The sequence below is a fragment of the Pseudoliparis swirei genome, chromosome 3, assembly GCF_029220125.1.
Source record: "Pseudoliparis swirei isolate HS2019 ecotype Mariana Trench chromosome 3, NWPU_hadal_v1, whole genome shotgun sequence".
Classification (NCBI taxonomy): domain Eukaryota; kingdom Metazoa; phylum Chordata; class Actinopteri; order Perciformes; family Liparidae; genus Pseudoliparis; species Pseudoliparis swirei.
Window position 1 is genome coordinate 17,267,685 of NC_079390.1, and position 21,039 is coordinate 17,288,723.

General features: G+C 41.4%; 1 protein-coding gene across 30 annotated transcripts in view; it reads left to right on the plus strand.

Annotated features, from left to right (window-relative positions):
* Positions 1-21,039, plus strand: part of dlg2 (discs, large homolog 2 (Drosophila)) — a 233,785-nt gene that overhangs the window by 194,702 nt on the left and 18,044 nt on the right. For 15 of the 30 annotated variants that reach the window (XR_008830579.1, XR_008830578.1, XM_056406386.1 and 12 more), the window contains 5 exons: positions 5,403-5,547; positions 6,009-6,174; positions 11,902-11,961; positions 15,131-15,283; positions 19,329-19,485. Coding sequence is in view for 28 of the 30 variants with exons in the window: in XM_056406386.1 (XP_056262361.1) it covers positions 5,403-5,547; positions 6,009-6,174; positions 11,902-11,961; positions 15,131-15,283; positions 19,329-19,485 (681 nt within the window). In the remaining 2 variants the exon portion in view is untranslated. The remainder of the gene's footprint in view (positions 1-5,402; positions 5,548-6,008; positions 6,175-11,901; positions 11,962-15,130; positions 15,284-19,328; positions 19,486-21,039) is intronic. The other 15 variants (XM_056406422.1, XM_056406412.1, XM_056406265.1 and 12 more) reach the window with 8 other exon arrangements.

The window sequence follows — 21,039 nt, forward strand, 5'->3', positions numbered from 1 at the left end:
GAGAACAATGTTAAAATGGACAGAATAAAAACATAATGTCAGAGATACAACATAAAAGCTTACAGACTAAATGTGACATACAACTGCAAACAGGTGATCGACAAGAGAAGACACGCAGGTGGAGTAAACGACCGACCAGCAAGTCAAGACATACAGAGACCGGACAACAGACAGACAACAACTGACAGACAGACAAAATGAAAGTCCAACCTGGACAGATGGAGGAGGTAGTTACAGTCTAGTGCTGACAGAGCTGGGTAGTAATGTACCATTTCTTTGTTTCTGCTTTAAAAGAGTTCAATGATTGTAGCTCTCTGATAGATCCTGGAATGTAGTTCCAGTGAACTGCTGCTTGTACTGAGAAAGCAGCATGACTAAAAGCACTTTTCCTGAGAGGGACGATACAATCCCCTCTTGCTGCACCTCTTGTGAGCCGATATCCAGTTCGTGTGGTGACAAATTGTTTGAGAGGAGGAGAGGTCAATCCATGTATGATTTTGTACATCAGACAGACGTGCACATATTTAATCAAGTTATCCCAACTAAGCAAGTTGTATTTTTAGAATAGGACAGTGATGAGACAGAACTTTTTTTATCAAGAGTTTTGAGTGTACGCTTGTATAATGACTGTAATGGTTTGAGCGTAGTGGCACTAGCATGTGACCAGGTTGTTAAACAGTAGGTGATATGGGAAATAACCATTGAATGCATGAATGTTTTAGCTGCCTCTGTTGACATGTAGTTGCGCGAGAATCGGAAATTGGATAGATTGAATTTTACCCGATTACAAACTTTTTCACCTGTGATTTGAAAGACAGATTTGAATCAAAAAGTACTCCCAGGTACTTGTATTCAGATACAACCTTTAGCCTCTCCCCAGATACAAAAACATCCGGTTCTACACTATCAGAGTTTCTTTTGGTGAAAAACACACAGTTTTGGATATATTGAGTTGTAAACAACATTGCGTTAACCAAGTAGTCACATTAGCCATGGATGTAGTGAGTTCTTTTGCTACATCTCCCAAATTGCTGCCATGCAGATAAATGACGGTGTCATCGGCATACATTTGAATATTGGAATGAGGACAAACTGATGGCAGATCATTAATATATAAGGAAAATAATAATGGGCCCAGGACAGATCCTTGTGGGACACCTGTGGACAAGCGGAGGGCAGCAGATTGATGTTTTTGAATTTGGACAGACTGTGACCTATTAAGCAAATATGATTCCATCCATTTAAGTGTACCTGAGGAGAAGTTGTAACTGTGCAATTTGGACAAAAGAATACTATGATTTACAGTGTCAAATGCCTTCTTGAGATCAAGATACACAGCTCCAACAACAGGCCCTTTGTCCAGTAGAAATTTTATTTTTTCGGTAAAGAAACAGGTGGCCGTCTCAGTGGAATAATTGGCTCTAAAGCCGAATTGCATTGGATGAAGGGCAAAGGGACTGTTTTTCAAATGGCAGATCATTTGCTCAGCTACCAACTTCTCTGCAACTTTTGATATTGTGGGCAGGATACTGATTGGTCTGTAATTAGAGGGAGAAAGGCGATCTCCTTCTTTAAATACTGGAATAACAGCAGCCGACTTCCAAACACTGGGAAACATGTTCTGAGAGATTGAGAGGTTGATGATATTGCTGATGGGATTTATTAGTGTTTTGGTAAGAGTTTTGAGCATAACGGCATCCATACCAAATGTATCTTTAGTTTTGGATGGTTTAAGAAAACTGATTATTCTTGTGACGTCTGAGTGAGTGACACTTCTTATGATGAAAGTTGGCTCCAATGTATTTACTGTACAGACAGGTCTAATCTCAGGGGAGAAACATTTAGCAATGGTGGCAACAGAATCAATGAAATAGTGATTGAAAGCTTTTGCTATTTCAACTGGATTATTTGACAGTTTACCATTAATGTTAAGTTCTTGCAGCTTCCTTACTTTGTTGGGATGTCCCATTAGCTTGTGTAACTGATCCCAGACCATTTTAGTTTTACCTCTCGCTTTTTCTATTACAGTCATGAAGAAATCTGCCTTAGCCTTTCTTAATTTCATTACCACTCTGTTCCTTAGCATAGCAAAATGTTGTCTGTCATGGCTCGATTTATTTTTAATTGCAGTTTTTAAGGCAGAATCCGTTCTTTCATTATTTTTAAGATATCATCATTCATCCAAGGAACAGAGTGTTTGATATGTTTGTGCCTAAATTTGCAACTGAAATCCTTCATAGTGTTCTCCAACTTATCTGAGAATGTTTTACTGTCTTCCTCGATGTCTATTCCCAACAGTAGATCATCCCAATCAATAAGTTGAAGAGTATGATGAAAGATATCTAGATTTCTTTTGGGAATTCTAAAGGATTCATCCTCCTGACCAAAGGCCTAAACCGCTTGCTGGTTAGTTTCCTGGCTACCAGAGTTAGATTGTGGTCAGAAAGTCCAGTTACCATGTTGAGAGTTTTAGAACTCTATCAGGCCTATTACTAAATATTAAATCAATTTGGGTCCTGGAAGAATTGGTTAGTCTTGTGGGCCCACTGACCATCTGTACAAGGTCAAAGTCATCAGTTATCCGTTTAAGATTCTTTCTAGATGATTTTCCTCCCAGTTTATGTTAAAATCACCCATAATAATGACCTCTTTACTGAAATTACATTCTTTTAAAAGTTTCTCAAATTCCTCATAGAAACTGTTTTTGGAAGAGGGAGGTCGATAAATTACAATAAGCGTAAAAGACATTTGTGGTGATAAAATTATATGAAGACCTATACATTCCAAGTCTTTACAGACAGACCACTGGATTTCATTACACTGGATATGATCTCTCACATAGATCATGACACCACCACCCTTAGATCCTACCCTATCTCTCCTGTAAATGTTGAAACCTGGCACGGTTATTGCTGCTGATGGAGCATTTTTATGGAGCCAGGTCTCAGATAGACAAAGAAAGTCTAAATTGGAATCAAGCAAAAGATGATGGACTTGATCACTTTTAGATTGAATACTTCTTATGTTTAGATGCCCACCTAGGAGACCTTTTGGCTTAACTCTAGGATCCCACACTGTTCTTGAATGATTGACAGTTCGGAAGACAGCCCACTTCCTGTTCTTTGAGATTGCGGGATTTAGCAGTTTCTTGTTTACGTTTTGGTTAATCGTTCCAATTCCACGTTGACTACCTGAGCAGAAGTCATCGTTAGTCGAAGCAAGCCGTGGCTCAGTCAGTGCAGTGGCCGCCTCGTTTATCGGAGATGTCGAACCGCACGGATCCGACAAACCCGCGGTGCTGTCTGCCGTCACGTTAGCCTCCAGGCTCGGCTCCAGCACTAGTAGTCCCCCCAAGGCAAGCTGCGGATTACAATATTATATATGTATTGCCAGGCCCTCGACCACAAGTCGAGGGCCATCTAGTTGCATTATATTGGAGAGAAGACAGACACATCTATGGACGATATCTACGACACACAACTCACGCCAAAATAATCTCAATCATAGATTGATAAGTAATGCCTAGAGGTAAAATGGAAAAATATAAGTTTTTTATTTTGGGCTCCCGAAATCCATGATTTCAAAGCCTTGTCCAGCTGTTTACTGACGTCATGTTTAATGAAGAGAGAGACGGAGAGATATACAGGCAGGCATCTTGTTTGTGTTGTATAAATGCTGTTTAGAAAATGTCGAAAATATGTTGAAAGTATGTTTATAAAGATCATGAGAATTCACAGCTAGAAAATAGCAACTAAACTATGCTAACAATGCTAGCTCTCGGTGTTATGCTATCCTTGTGCCTCATTGTTTTATGTGTTACGTATCTCTTTGTTTGGTCTGTTCCAGTCTCACAACGATCAATCTTGTAGAAAACGGACAACACAGCTCAGCTAAAATAGTTTTAATTTAAAGTAAACTAACAACACAAGTGATTCAAACTATAGTTTCTCGTCTTCATCACTTTCAATAACACATTTTCGCTGCTTCTGAATTTCCTCTTGGCTGTTGATGTCTATCAATATGGCCCATTGTGAAAATGACGTCAGTGGGCAATACGGATCCGTATCAGACCGGCGAGGAGGGCAATATGTGGCTGGCATGACGACCCATTAGCCAATCAGAACACTTGTACTGTTGTTGCCATTTAATAATCAATCTATATTCATAAAGAAAATGTAAGCTAGCTGTCTAATCCTGCCCAAAGGAAATGCAGGTCGAGGACAGCTTCACTAGTGTATTGCTACTTATGCTTCAACTCTTTTAACAAAACATTTTTGGCAATGGGTGCCCTTTTTTTGGTTTGAGCACCTGCCCCCCAAAATGTTTGTGCACGTGCCTGCCCACTGGACCTCCGGAATCAAACACATCACAAAACACTGATAGTTTGGATCAGAGTTCACTTCACGTAGATTTATTTGTAACCAACAGTTTCACAAATGAACCGGAGCTGGTTAAAGACAACAACCTCCCTCCACATCTGTCTTTCCCAACTGCCGAACAAACATATTGACATATTATTTATAACATCACACTCATAACATCACATGTGTAGCCTCCGTCCACTCCCTCATTGCATATTATAACATCACATTCAATGCAAGTACAGCCTCCGTCCACTCCCTCATTACATATTACTTCTGTGTGTGCCCTCTAAATCATCTTTGTAGATGTAATTTAAGCCTAATATAACACAACAGAAAAGTTTAACACACGCTATATGTATATGTTGTGGAAGCACATCATTTGAAACATTTTATCCACCATAGTACACAACTGAGTTTCATGAAATAGATCGGATGTTATAAGTAAGTATATTCTCACAGATTATTGTACATATAAATACAGTACACACAGTATGTAGGTTTCCATTGTAAAACTACCAATACAGGTAATACACGTGCATTTTTTCATGGTGGTGCTGTTGTGGAATAGGATGAAATATAATGTTCCATCACACTGGTGTTTCGGTTTTACTGCTCACGACGTGGAGAAAAAATACATGATTACATTATATATACTATTCTGAATAATATAATATTTAGGTCTATCTATATATGTCTGTCTAGCTATCTATCTATATGTATGTCTAGCTATCTATCTATCTGTCTGTCTTTCTTACCCAGCAGTGTATCAATCAGACACAGCTTTAGTCTAAATGATAATGAAATGAGTCTGTAGTAGTGACCTAGTGACTCAGTAGTCTAACATCAAGCTTTTCTTGAGGAGTGCATCCCTCTTTCTCAACCAGGGCTTAATTTAATTACCTTGCTCCTGTTCTGTTCACACTCACCATCTGCCGTCATCCAGTTTCCTATAAACCGGGAGCACGCTGGTCGGTCTGTTTAGAGCAGCCTCTAAAGCTCCGGGTTAAACAGGCAGGGACTGTTTCTGTGTCTGGACAGGTGAACAACTACAGCCTGGAGGAAGTCTCCCATGAAGAGGCCGTGGCCATTTTGAAGAACACGTCGGATGTTGTTTACCTAAAGGTGGGAAAGCCCACCAATGTCTACCTATCAGATCCCTATGGGCCTCCTGATATCACACACTGTAAGTCCTCACCTCTTGTATTTCAACTTGGCCAGTCATCTGCTGTTAGAAGAGTTTAACCAGACTCAAAGTGTGTCATGTGTAATGTGAGATGTGTGTGCACTGAGAGCATGAATGTGAATCATTTATATTTCACAAATACACAAATGCAGTCTTTTTTTTGTTGCAACACACAGACCTGACAACCAAAAAACTTACAACTGCACACACACACATGTGAAAGGAATTTGAAGATGTATAGGGAGGTCTTTATGAGAGATTCTTTGTTTTTAAAAGTATGATTTTTTAAAAGTAAACTGGAATACATCAGATAAAAATTATATAAACAAAATGTGCAGGGATACTTTCTTTACGTCATATGTTAGCTAGTTTGTTTGTTAAAGCAGCTGCCTTTGTTTTTACTCTCTTTCGCTCTCTTTCTCTCTTTCTCTCTCTCTCTCTGTCTCGCTCTTCCTCGGCAGCTTTCTCTCCAGCCATGGAAAATCATATCTCTTCCCCTGTCAACAGTGGCACTCTGGAGTACAAGTCTGGTCTCCCTCTCATCTCCCCCGGGAGTTATTCCCCCCTCCATAAGCACTTACTTGGGGAAGAGGATATAAACAGGTTGGATGGCTTTTCCTTCTTACGGTAATTTCCTCCCTTCCTTGCAGACAACTAAAGGTAGATGTGTCCCCTGTTGCCCCCCTTGTCCTGGCTGATTTGAGTCTGTGCGGCAATTCAAAAAGTAATCAAAACTCCACAAGGAGTTATGATGCAAGTTGAAAATACATCTTGTTTCTTTTTGTTTGGATCTTTTGGTTTTATACCTAAAGTCTATGTCCATTTTCTCTTGCTGTGTTTTAAAAAAAAGAGTCCTGGTTCGATTAAGTTACCAAAGTTACAGGCTTTGATAAGGTTGATTATAATCAGTGGACCACCACTGCACAGTCTGTCTGTCCTGTGTCTGTGATCTAGATGTGGCATCAGTGGCAGAGACGAAATACAAGCTGTGCATATCAATATGCTAGATTGCTGCTGCAACCACCATTTACATGAAGCATTGCTGTGAAGTAACAGAAAGTGCAAATTGGGCAGAAACAGAAGTTTATGAGCTTGTTTATATGAGTAGACAAGGCTATTAGCCAATGGCATGAATCAGATGTGGAAGAGCTGTTAAGGTGTTAAGCCCATTAAATCAAAGGGAAGGATTTTTCAGGAGATCTTTTTTTCACCTTTTTACTTCTTAACATTGATATATTTTTCTTGATTATTTTTTTAGACAATACAATCCCATTGAGATTTCTAATCTCATCAGCAAGGCAACTGTGGACAAGTTTCAGCACATATAAAGACAAATAACAGACATGAAATACATAAAACAGCAAAAATATTATATATAACATAAACATATCATCATAAACAAACATCCGCGAATCGCCAAATTAACGCGGTGAAGGAGTTGGAGTGGCTCAGTGATCCTGCGAGCTATGTTGTCCTGGGCATTAGCCCCTCGTAGGGTCTCCCAAGGCAAACAGGTCTCTGGGAAAGCCCAGAAGAGCAGTTAAGAAAATCCTGATGGCCCATGGATGTCAGCTACCTCGCCCGGACCAGGGTAACCAGAAAATCCTCCCCGAGCCAGACCCAGGAGGAGAGCGTCTGGTAGCCGGACCTTCGCCTGTGGAGCACGGTTGGGCTCAGCTCAAAGAAATAACAAGGAGTAGCCACCCTGTAGATTTACCACCCGGAGGGACAAGCATCGGGGTCGGGTGCTATGTAGACCGGGCGGCGGGTCGGAGGTGGAGCGGTACCAGCAAGATATAGTTGGGCTCACCTCAACACACAGCACTGGCTCTGGAACCAAGCTCCTGTAGAAGGGTTGGACTTTATCCTTTTCTGGAGTTGCCCAGGGGGAGAGGCGCCATGTGGGAGTGGGGATACTCAAGAGCAGGGGTCCCCAAACTTTTTCCTGAGAGGGCCACATAACGTTTCCCTTGTCTGCTGGAGGGCCGGGGGGGGTGGGGGGGGGGTGCTAGTGAGAGTGTGCTCACCTGTGTGCGCGCATCACGCTGTGAGCACTGCGCATGCAGACAACATTTAACGGAGCGAAGCAGCGCGTGCGCTCTGATCGCTCTTTTAATGAAGTATCGATACTAAAAATATACGTACGGGTACTTTGTTCGTATCGCTACACCGTGCAGCGTGACAGCAGTAGATGTAGCGGACTAACATTCAAGCTAACCTAACTTCCCAAACGCTGTCGACATCTGAACGCTGATTGGCCGAGACGCGACACGTCCCATCAAAGATGTTTTATTGCGAAGAGCACCACTCCACATTTTCTCCGCGTCTCACTGCAATCTCAACGGCAGCGGGTAGGGTGAAAAAAAAAAAAAAACGGAACGCGTCTCTGGTATTGTTCAGGGTGCCGGTCCAAATGTGGAGGCGGGCCGTAGTTTGGGAACCACTGCTCAAGAGCCTCCGGCTGAGCGCGGCTGTGTTGAAGTTTTCCTCGGACAACGAGAGGGTCGCCTTCCTGCTCCTACGGGTTGCGGGGATTAAGGCTCTGACTGTTGTTTGTGCTTATGCACCAAACCGCACCGGTTCTAAGTTTCCGGCCTTCGTGGAGTAGGTGGGAGGGGTCCTGGAAAGGGTGCCACCTGCTGACTCCATAGTTCTGCTGGGAGACTACCCCTGGCGAGGGGTAATTGGGAGGAACGGCTTGCCCGATCTGAACCCAAGGGTGTTTCATTATTGGACTTCTGTGCTAGCCACGGTTTGTCCATAATGAATACCATGTTCGACCATAAGGTGGCTCATAAATGTACCAGGTACCAGCATTTTGGTGAATCAATTTACTGCTCGGTCTAAGTTTCAACCCTCACTTATGGTCACGAACTTTGGGTCGTGACCAAAATAACGAGGTTGCGGATACAAGCGGCCAAAATTGGTTTCCTCCGTAGGGTGGCCGGCTCAGCCTTATAGATAGGCTAAGGAAATGAGTTTTCTCAGTAGGGTTAGCGAATTTTGCAGGTGAGAGGGAAGCCTGGGTCAGTCTACCGGGTCTGCTGCCACCGCGACCCAATGCCACCAACCCCAGATAAGCAGCTAACATAGGGATGGAATGGAATATTTGAAATAAATCACAGAAAATATCCAACAGTCTTATAAAGGAGCATATTGCCTCAACCAAAAAGTTGTAATTCAGGACTCACATGAAGCTTAAATAATATATCACACTAAAAGTAGGTATCTGGAGATACAGAAAAATGTATAAGGCTATTCTGCCCGAGTGTAAGAGCACAAACTCAAACTAAATGAAAATACAATCAAAAACCACTCTGAACTTCCATGAAAGTTCCAATGTATTATTTGGCAGTCAGAACATGTCTGCTGTGTTTACTCTCCCTGTCTCCCTGTTCCCTATGTATTTTACTCCCTGCTGGGTGTTCAGTCACTACTCCCAGTTCAAACAGAGGAAGGCTTAAGATATCACAGATGACTGTAGTGAGCCACAGCCAAACATTAGCTTCTCTTTAGCACTAATCCCATAGCAAGCTGCCACGAGGCTCTGGACCAATGGGCCATATTTCCTATCAAATGTAAAAGTAATGTCTGTGACTGTATGACTTTACTGAGTGGGGGTCTGGTCTGAGCGGCAGTCCCATTGGTTCTATGTCACTGCATTAGTAGACTGCAAATGAGAGCAAATTGTTAGGATGCGTGGTGTATATCACAGTGAACTGATGCACACATGTACTCCACAATGCTTCTCCATTGTTGTTTGCTGTGGCAAGAAGTACTTTGTGTTGTAAATAACGATCGGTGAAGGAATAGTGCAGCGGAGTGATAACAAAAGCTCATTTGAGAGGATAAGTGAAGGATCCCCATGTTAAGCTTTGTGGAGTGAAGGATTAGTCTTCCATTCTCTTCAGAGTTAAGAGGTTTACTGTTTGCTCCTGGCCAAGGTGCCTGACTTTACCTCACTGCTCTAAAGTGAAGCACTCTGAACACTGTGTTCTACGCATACAGTCAGAACAAACACAAGTACACATGTACTGGATATATCTGGATTAAAACACAGATTAGCACTTCAGTGGCACTTAAATGGCTCTTATTTATGGTACTTTTGTAGTTCGACTTTGTTGAGGAAATGTTACTTTCTGTATTCTTCTTGTTCTTAGTTTGTACTCTTGGTTGATGCACTCATTGTAAGTCGCTTTGGATAAAAGCGTCTGCTAAATGACATGTAATGTAATGTAATGTAGATCCTCACTTCCAATAGTTGATGATGAGAAAACCCTCCAGCTAATACTTACTCTAGAATGTGAATCCTCTGTGCTCACACAGCTCATGTAATATAAGTCCTCATGGAGATAGCCTCGACAGGAGAGCAGTAAGATTTAAGGTTTGCACATTTTTAGGATTCATGACAAGAAGTATTTGCACTATTGTGCCTAAAGGTGCGTTCACACCAAAAGCGAAGCGATTTTTCGCATCGCCCAAAACTCGTGAGTTTACTCGCTCGACCATTCACCGTGTTCTCACCATAAGCGTCGAGACGCTCCGCGAGGGCCGGGGCTTATCTCCGTGTCTCGTTTCCGTAAAGACCGTTATCATTTCCTTCATCCACCAGAATAACTAACCACTAGTTCTGCTATATATTTGTTGTGGACATCCCACGCACTAACGCCCTCGTGTTTGGTTCATGACATCACCCGGAGGCTCACTCAGCTCGGTCACTTTCACGGATGAAGTTACTGTTACGTCTGAAAGACTTCCGCTTCCAGCGCTACGAGAGCGGAACACAAGAGCGGAACACAAGAGCTGATTGGCCCGAGTTGCGAGATGACCGCCTCAAAGTTGAAATATTTCAACTCGGGGCGAAAATTGTGCCGCTGAAAACGCTCCGCTGTAAACGCGTCGCCCACATCGCGTCGCCCCAAACGCCCTATACGCGCCGCCCGGGAAAATATTGCGTATATCGCAGCCACACGCGTTTGTACGCTGACTTTATGGGATTCGGTCGCGTGAAAAAATAGTTTCGCTTTTGGTGTGAACACACCTTTAGTTATATGGTTGTTATACAGTAGGATGTAAAGTCCACATATTAGGCACTGTATTACGCCAGACATTTTTAAACTTCTTCTTAAGGAGAATTGTAACTTCATGCAGGGCACTACATTTGCCATTTGAAAGTTCAAAAATGCACAAAGTTTCTCTCCTGGAACTTCAAAACCTGAGTTATTTATGAGGCTCATGAATAACAGAAACCGAGCGGTGAACCGCACCTCCGCATGCCCGCTGTGCTCTTCTCTTTCTAAATAGCACCTATGGATCCTCCCAAGGTCACTGCATTTTGGTGTGATCTGGACTGACCGGCTGCCTCAGCTCAGCTCATTTCACTGTGAATGATTCAGCAGGAGAAACAGAGCCAGCTGTCCAGACCTCTGTGGCTCCACTCAGTACAAGCCCAGAATCCAGCAACCACAGTAGAATAACAGCTAGAATGAAATATGTCTGTCTTGTAAATAAAAGACATCCTTCACACGTCTGATCTCTGACCTTTGCCATGCATTAAGCTTCCACCCTGCAGTGCTCACCCTCCTCTCTTGTCAGTGCCTTCTGTTTACTTGAGGAAAACACTGTGTGACATGAAGTGATGCAAATACACAACAGTTGATCATAGAGAGAGGAGGAGGAGGAGGAGGAGGAGGAGAGAAGTGTGGAGGTGTAGCCGGCCAAACAGTAACATCACAAGTCTAGTGATGTTACTAGACTTGACTGTGTGTGAGTGTGTGTGTTTGTGTGTGTGTGTGTTTTTGTTTGTATGTGACATCAACAAACTACACACGTACACACACATTATGCACAAAAGAGTATTTTCTAAACTCACATAATGTACTGCATGTTCATGTGTGTATGCCCATCAGTTCTCAAACCGCAGACATGAACTTAAAGTGCTCACCAACGCAGGTCTGCCGCAGAGTATACGTACTGGTCATGAGCGAGCTCACTCTGGCAGACGTACTGGTCGTGAGCGAGCTCACTCTGGCAGACGTACTGGTCGTGAGCGAGCTCACTCTGGCAGACGTACTGGTCGTGAGCGAGCTCACTCTGGCAAGCGTACTGGTCATGAGCGAGCTCACTCTGAGGTCTCGTGGTGATCTTGATGATAAACCCCTCAGTACGCTTTAGGATATGGTCATTGTCTTGTTTTGTACTATGTAACATTCACCAAGTTTGTCTTTTATCAGTGTCTTAATGTGTGTGAAAATCATATTGTGTGAATTAAAATGGCAAAAATGCATAATTTTATGATAAAATATAGTTATCATTGGGTTGTTATGAAAAGTTGATTTTTTTCCATCCCATTAGAAATCCCTCGTTAGACGATGGGGAGGGTCACAGGTTTGATTCCCAGCACTTCCAGTTAAGGTGAGATATTTAGCGTCTCTGTCACCTACAGCATGCCCCTGCATGTCCCTCGTCGTTTGTGTTTTTTATTGCAACAAATCGTTTGAAATAGAAATTCTGTCAGTAAACTTTTTAAATCACGAGCCCGTTTACATTGTGAATCGGATGCCTGACCATATGTGATGTATGCATTCTGAATTACTGTTAAATGGTTCTACCTACATTTATCTCCTCAGAGATAATGTTTCTATTATCTATACAATATGGTGACTTTTAATAACGTTGGCATCTTATGAGGTCCAAAAGAGAAGATGAATTCCTGGTGAAATAATTTAATGAAAGCTTGTTCTGAAATGGGAATTAGTGCCATTTTCGGGGCGACTGTGGCTCGGTGGTGAGTAGGGTCGTCCTACAATCAGAGGATCGGTGGTTCGATCCCCGGCTCCACTAGCCCGTGTCAATGTCTCCTTAGGTAAGATACTTAACCCCAAAATGTCTCCCGTAGCAGTTCCTACGGTGTGTGTGAATATGTGTGAATGTGTGTGAATGTTAGTTGCACTGATGTGCAGGTGGAACCTTAGCTCCTCCCATCAATGTATGAATGGGTGTGAATAGGTGAATGATGTCATGTAGTGTGAAAAACGCTTTGAGTGGTCTGAAGACTAGGAAAAAACTATACAAGTACAGATCCATTTACCACTACCATACATGTTATACAGTGCTGCAAGAATGGAAATCAGGAAGTGACTTTGCATGTTCTGCTCAATCTCAATGTTTTTTTTTTATGTGTTTGTTTTTGGTCAGATTCCTGAAGTAACAACACATTTTCAGTCCCAAGTCGTGAAATACAGTTGTTTAGCCTTGCCCCTTGGTATCAGATATCGACGCACTAAGTAACCTTCTCGCATGTCAAAATACACGTATTACATGCATGTTGTCCTTTCAAAATAAACTTTTGTTTTCATAAGAAGTAAGGTTCAGGCAACAAAACCATTTATTTAAGTTTAGGAAATGATTGTGGTTGTCTTTAATTTCACTGGCTAACGACTCACCTGGCCACTGAATGCAAACTGACACTAGAGAATTACGGCACTAACTATGCTATAAGAACAAGTCACATGACTCAAGACTGAACTGATCAAACTGACGGACCAACGTTACAAAAATAGACATGACAAAATAAGTCAATGTTGACTTCCATGGGTCACAAACGGAGGTCTCCTGTGTTTTTTTTATGTACGGTAAGTATCATAAACGTTAAGCTTACTTTCTGCAATACTCCAAAATCCAATGAGAAATCTCATTGTCTTTTTATTCAAGGGAACCAGAGCAAGACTAACTTCCTGGTTGGCCTAGAAAGATGCATCATCCCTTCAGCACTCTAGTTCCAGGATTTAGGAGAGAGTTTTTCATGTTTACAAATATTGTGAGACTGTTACAGGAATAGAGTGCTCAATCTGATGCATGATGTTAACAAGTATGTGGAACTGCTCTATGGACAATGTAATATAGATGTTCTAGAGGACACAGAGCACTGGGGGAATGTTCTGAGGATATGGTACATGTTCTGTTCACCACTAAGGACCAGAATGGAATACAACCATTTGGGTATAAAGAAACGAAAACAACACTAAATCAGGCTCCCATTCATTGTCTATGGAGCAGCTCCACACTTTCTACTTATGACATCACAAGTGAGACTTCTCTGGTTCCTGGCTCTGACAGTAGATCATGTTCACAAATATGGATTGAACTGTCCTTGTCCATGGAAATAACTTATTGGAGTAATCTGTGTGGTGGGAATGTGACACATTAAATCGAAGAAATAACAAAGACCTTCTTTTGCAAATAAAGTTAAAATGATAAGCAATTAAACACACCCTTGCTCAATCAACACACTCTTTGCAGCTACAGTTTTACCACAAGCTAATAGTGGCTAATACAATATATGAATTGCTTTGTGAGTCACTTCATGACAAAGATGAATTAAACCTGAAGATCACAATATTAGTTCACAACTTTTAAAAGCTCCTGAAGCCATTGGCTGACTACACTTTCATAACAGAAATTGAAATCTTAGAAACTATAAATAATTTAAGCTCATAAATATAAAATAATATTGATACCACCACCACATAGATGAATGAATAACGATATCCCCCGAAGAAGCACATTCACTACAAAACACACACATTTTAGGAATGCTATAAGTAAATCAGCTGTCGGCTAAGAATATATGTTTGTGTTAACTTCTGTACTGCAATTAAGGATACAACAATATGACAATGGTCAGATCACCAGTGCCAGAACATGAATTAAACAATTGTAATACTTTATTATTCGTTGAAGTCATTTATCAAGCATAGTGTTGAACATTCTCTGGTTCCATCTTCTCTATTCTTTTCACAGTACACTATAACTATTTGGGGTTTAGACTGTTAATAATAATAATAATATTAATAATAATGAGATAAAACCCTGATTGGTGACATCACTATGGTCTGTGGGAAATTGCCCTTAGCATTTCCAGTCATTACCTTCGCATTCTGCGGAAGGTTATGTTTTGATCGCTGTGTATTCACTTATTTGTATGTGTGTTATTCGCATAACTCAAAAAGTATTAAACCGAATCGCATGAAATTTGGTGGGATGATTGGTTATTATCCGGGGACCATTTGATTAGATTTTGGGATCGATCGGGTCAATTCTCAAGGTCAAGGTCATAAAAAGGTACAAAGAAAGTGGCTGCGGCGAAGGTATGCGCTCTACCGAGTGCCCGTTCTAGTTTCTAATATGTTACTCGCTGAACGATTAATCCGTTTATCAAAAAAGATTCCAACAAGTCCGGGGATAATGAAAATACTTCTTAGTTGTAGCCATAATGTTAGAGTAATATTATTAGTGTGCTCTTAGTGTAGCTGTAACTGTTAGCTCAAGGGCCTTTTCTTTTCAACATGTAAAGCATGCTTCTCTCTGACTCCGGTCTTTTGAGCAGCAAGAACCATGAACTATTACAACATGTAGCACTACTTCCTCCTTCTCTGTCTACTGTGTCTCATGCTGATTTATTTATATTATTGTTCCTGTCTTTCATCCGTGTGTCTCCATCCTCTTTGTTTATCCCAGACCCTTGTCCCCCCCTGATCTCTGGACACTAACCTCTCTGCTCTTGTCTCTCACTCCACTGTAGGCCTCCTGAGCCAGTTTACAGCACTGTGAACAAACTATGTGACAAAGCACCCTCCCCCCGACACTATTCCCCAGTGGAGTGTGACAAAATCCTCCTCCACTCCGTCCCCCTCCCATATCACTTAAGCCTGTTCCCTGACTCGGACTTCACCAGGTACTTTCCACCACCACCACCACTATGTCCCATCCCTCCATATGAATTGCATGCCATAATACCATGGTTTTCTCCTGTGTGCTCAGTTGCTTGCTCCCTTCATTAACCCCTCTTGGTGTTGCTTTCTCAAGCTAGCATGCTGGTCCTTCCTCCTATTCCCTCTGTCTTCAGGGCTCTGATTAAGCAGGAGCCCTGTAGCCTGAACACAATGTTATCCAGTGACCGAAGAAGTACGTCATGTCATACTTTAATTTTAAAAAGTTTTTAAAAAAGGTATATTTAAAATGTTTTAAATATATATATTATTGGATTATAATCAATGTTGCAGCTGGTAAAGGTTAACAGCATCATTAATATATGATGTTAGTTAAAATCATTCAAATATGTTAAAAGCCACACTTGGATGATGTTATAAACTGCTGGCTAGTTTGTAAATTCCTCACAGGGAGAAAACATTCATTGTATCTTATCCTATGATATTCCATTGTAGTTTATTTGTTTATTGCATTTTGAGTTAATAATCTGAATACGCAACATAACTTAAGTTATCAGTTAAAGGTAATAATGCTTTTTGAATCGTAGTGGAGTAGAAATAAAAAGTATGAAGTAGAGAATGAATATTAAAAGTACCTCAAAATTGTTCTTCTGCACAGTTCTTGAGTAAATGTACGATGTTCATTTCTAAGACTGGTTTTATCACAGTTTGGTCATTTTATGTTACAAGTACACTATGTATTGTTCTACAAACAATCAATACAGCCTGAGCCTGAAACAGTTGTATTCCATTCTGACTGACTGACAGAAACCAATGCTGCTGTCCACAATTGGAGAGTACAAATGTCTTTACTTTTAAAATGTCTCTGTCACTTTTCATTTGAAACAACTGTTGATTTTATGGATGTACGGTTGCTACATACAACCCCCTTAAAAGAAGACAGACCCTGGAGTCGTTCCTTATCTGTATGGCATGTCTAAGGATGGTGTTTGTAAAGCTATTTGACGAAAGGTTCTAATTTCACGCTATATTAAAAATGATAAGATAACGAAAAGTAATTTTACTTCTCAGTGCTGCACAGTGGTGCTGTGGCTAGCACGGTCATCTCCCAACAAGAGGGTTAGGGTTCGATCCCCGATCCTGGGTGATCCTTCTGTGTGGAGTTTGCACATTCTCCCCGTGGCACCATGGGTTCCCTACACATTCTCCCTGTGGCAGCAAGGATTCCCTGCATGTTACATTACATTACATATCATTTAGCTGACGCTTTTATACAAAGCGAGTTTCAATAAGTGCATTCAACCTTGAGTACAAACTCAGAACAACAAGAATCATGAAAGTATCATTTCTTTAAGACAGGCAAACCCCAAAAAAGTGCCATTCAAGTGCTAATCGGTTTTTATTCAAGGTATTGTTGGAAAAGATGTGTTTTTAGTTTCCGGCTGATGTAGAGACTTTCTGCTGTCCTGATGTCAGTGGGAAGCTCGTTCCACCACTGGAGAGCCCGGACAGCAAACAGTCGTGATTTTGTCGAGTGATTAGCTCAAAGTGACGAAGTTCTCCCCGTGGCAGCCTGGATTCCCTCCGCTCCGTTTAATCGGAGACTCTAAATAGCCCGTAGGTGTGAATGTGAGCCTGAATAGTTGTCTGTCTCTCTATATGAGCTCTTAGATAAACTGGACACCTGTCCAGGTGAACCCTGCCTTCACCCAATGTCAGCTGGGATCGGCTCAACTGGGATAAGCGACTACTCTTCAACCCTCTAACTCAGGGGTCGGGAACCTATGGCTCGCGAGCCAAATATGGCTCTTCCGGTAACGGCATATGGCTCGCAGACAATTTTGAGTTTGAAAAGAAAAGAAAAAATCCGCCCGCCCCCCTGTAATTTTCTCTATCGCGCCAGATTACAGCAGAAGTAATGTCAGGTCCTTTTCTTAAAGACGTCTTTGTTCTTTTATTAAACTAAACGTCTGTTATTGATCGTATCTACACAGCAGCATGTCATTCTGTCTCTACGTGTCGCGGTAACACTTCTCGGCTCGCCGTCTCACGCGCCGCAGAGATCCGATGCCGGCGTGTGCGCACATCGGAGCGGAGCAAAGAAAAAGTCACCTCCACCCCCCCCCCCACCCCGTAGCATCATGCAGCACCAGAAGTCGCATTAAAAAGCAAGACATATTTAATTTAGCATACGTTAAAAATACTATATGGCTCTCAGTGAAATATATTTAGAAATATTTGGCTTTTATGGCTCTCCCAGTCAAAAAGGTTCCTGACCCCTGCTCTAACTAATAAAAAGAACTGAGCAAAGCTGCAGTAGAGGTTCATTTTGGCAGGTTGTGGCAGACAGCTTATGTCTGTGACATGTCTGAACCTTGGTTGAACAATCTTCATACATTAGTGTGTCTCTGATATATTAGAGAGATATTTTTTCCGACAATGAAATTTCAGGGACAAGATGAAGTTGAAGCACCAAGGTTAACTGCAGTTTTTTCACGTCCCACGATTAATCATGCACTTACCGTAGGGGGTTGATTCAGTGTCTCATGCGGCTCAACAGCAACACATCAGTTTTTTAAAGAAGGATCATTGACTATTTACAGACATTGTGCTAGGTTTGAGAACAATTCTCTGTTATGCTCTTTGCATGAATGAATCCATCCCGTTCCACAGCAGCGGTCTGCAAGCTCGTATCTATCGATCACTTACACTAAATGTCAATTCAGTCTGTAGGGCATCAAGGGTTGCAGAAATAGCATACGGAAGATTGTTCTCCATTAAAATGCCTGAACACGTGCAAATCATCCTGTTGTTTGTGACTGACGTTACGCCTATATTCAGTATTCAGTATATAGTTCAGACTCTGAACTTCAGAGTTGATGCTGTCACTAACATGACATAATATGTTACAGTTTAGCATAAAACATTATGTGGTTTGGCTCTATGGTCAAGTTCTAACCACCTCGTTTGTGTTAAAGCCAGAAACGGATGTATCCTCAAACGATGCTGAATAGGAGGCTGGCTTAGTCAGGGACAAACACTAAACGGGGTACTGAAACATGTGGAGAACCTACAAAATAATCAAATATTCACAGCTTTGCTCTAAAAAGAAAAAGGCCTAGAGCGCCCAATGATGTGTGGCATTGCGTTTTCATGCTCGTGTAGTTTATGTATTCACCAGAAGGTGGCAGTTTGTTGCTTACATTCATGGGGATGTTCATTCATGTGGAAATACCATTATTTGATTTCATTGTTTAGTGTGGGTGATATAATATGTTTTCAGACAATAGGTGTCACTCTGCATTGTCTCTCTGTGAACACTGGAGGGACTAATTCAGTGATAAACAACACAGACATTTTCATATCAACATGTATGGATATCATAGAGTAGACCATAGATATCAGTACAGTAAGAGGAAGGAGAGAGCTCCTAAAAACAGGTGGGCTGGTCAAGCCACAGTAGTCACTGGTGTCTGGCTCACACTTCCACAGTGTTCAAAAGCACAGCAGCAATAACAATTCAAGACAGACAGAATTAATATACGTCAACAAAGACATCACTGTCGCCATTATCATCAACAACAACATGAACCATATCATCATATCATCAGCTGTATGGGCTGTATGAACCAAATCGTCTTATAATGGGAGTCTGTGGCCTAAAGTACGTCTGTGTTTAAGTCAGTTCACTGAAATTGCTACTTCAGCCCTAAAGGAGCTTCAGTTTATGTCTGACGCCATCCCATGCATGATTCCTTTTGTGTGCATGTGTGTGAGAGAGAGAGAAATCAAGCATGTGTGTGTGAGCATGTGACGAGGTTCCTTTTTCGTCACAACTGAATTGGGGACAAGTGATCCTAAGTAGAGCACCATCCCCCGGTGGAGCTCCGGCAGTCTTTGAGATCTGTTGCCTGAGCAAAGCATCACTGAAGCTTTGGTCGACGTACCTCTCGATAGTTGTCTACCTCTCTGTCGTCCGCCGCCCGAGCCGAAGATGCTGAAACCCAATGACTCTCCCGAGATGATGTACTATCTGAACTGTTTGTACAGGGAACCCAGGAAGGTGGTGCTCCACAAAGGCTCCACAGGCTTGGGCTTCAACATCGTGGGCGGTGAAGACGGAGAGGGCATCTTTGTCTCCTTCATCCTGGCAGGAGGGCCTGCAGACCTGAGTGGAGAGCTGAGGCGAGGCGACCAGATTTTATCGGTAAGTAGATACAGGACACACAGCCATGTTGTACAATATTAAATACATCATGGATCATTTATTAATAAGTCACCATGGATTTAGACTTTGGGATCTACTGTATGTTGTACAGTATAAACGTATGGCCTATTGATTGAACATTAATATAACAGCCTTTCTTAACTAAGGCTACATGCAAAATACAAGCAATCATCTTACCTCTTAATTCAGTTTATTTGTATAGCCCATTTTCACAAATTACAAATTTGTCTCAGAGTGCTTTACATGATAAAAATTAGAAGTCATGACAAAAAGACCTCAACTATTAGAATATAGCTGGATTCAATAAGGCTCCCTCACTGCCAGTACAAATCTACTTTAAAGAGTTAAACCTGTGTGTTCTCGGCATATTTATAGAGTGTAATAGTCCTACTGGCCTAGATTCAATTTCAAGGCCAAACATGTACAACCTGGTCTTTTTTTTCATCCCTTTTTCCAATATTACCAGGCGTGGAGTGTTTGAGTTACTGTTGTTACTAGAATGTTTATTTTATCCTGAACATACTCACTAGTCTAGTAATAGCCTTAGATGTGGGATTGAATTCCTGGGTTTCCCATTCAGAACCCATTTACTGTATCCTATTAGCTTTAAACATCACAATAGTTTGTATTTACTTGGGTTTTCTCCCTTTAATCCAAACAAACAGGAGGCTAGCAGTTGTTGGCCTGTTGAATCATTAAATGAAGCTAGCAACACAGAAACAGGATCTCCTTCTCTGAGATGACCATTTTAATGTTTGTTACATGAGCTCTTCACATTGAGAGGAAGATGACCTGGTTTCAGCAACACCTCTCATGTTAGTGTGAAAAAGTTAGTATAAAATAGATTTAAACCTTTTTCTCATCAACATGACGATTAAATTCATGCGTAGTTATAGAGCATTGTGTGTCGATGTCGCACCTTGAAATATGTTATGTCATACTGATTTATTATACCTGTGTCCATTTTTCACAATTTACTTTAAATATGTGTTTAAGTTAATTCATGTGTTGTTATTATATTTGAGAGCGTTGATTAACTGTGCACAACCTAACTGTGAAGGGAGGAAGGAGCTTGTTGACTCTTTGGAAGAGAGCGCTGTCTCTTTAAGAGAGGAGTGTGAAGGAGAAGCGCAATATGCAGGCTGAAGAAGAACAAAAAACAACATATGCTTTAACCGGGAACTTGTTAAATAAAAGTTGCAAAACAGAAGAACAAAGTGTTTCTCAACAGTTCTTTTAAGGTCGCAATATTAAGATGCATTCACTCATTAGTTTGTTTAGATGCATCTCACATCTTCATGAATTAACACACAGTTTTTACATTGTTTTGCATCTTTCTGGAAAGAGATTTTATGGAAAATGTTGTCTTTAATAATATGAGACAAACAGTGAACATCATAGAAGTGCAGTACTTACCGCCTGGTTTCCCGTCAGGTTCAGCACATTTGCAGTAGTTTTGTACCGTTAGCACTGTTATCTACGAGAAACATGATGAAATGGAAATTAAAAAAGAAAGAAACCTAAACCTACTTT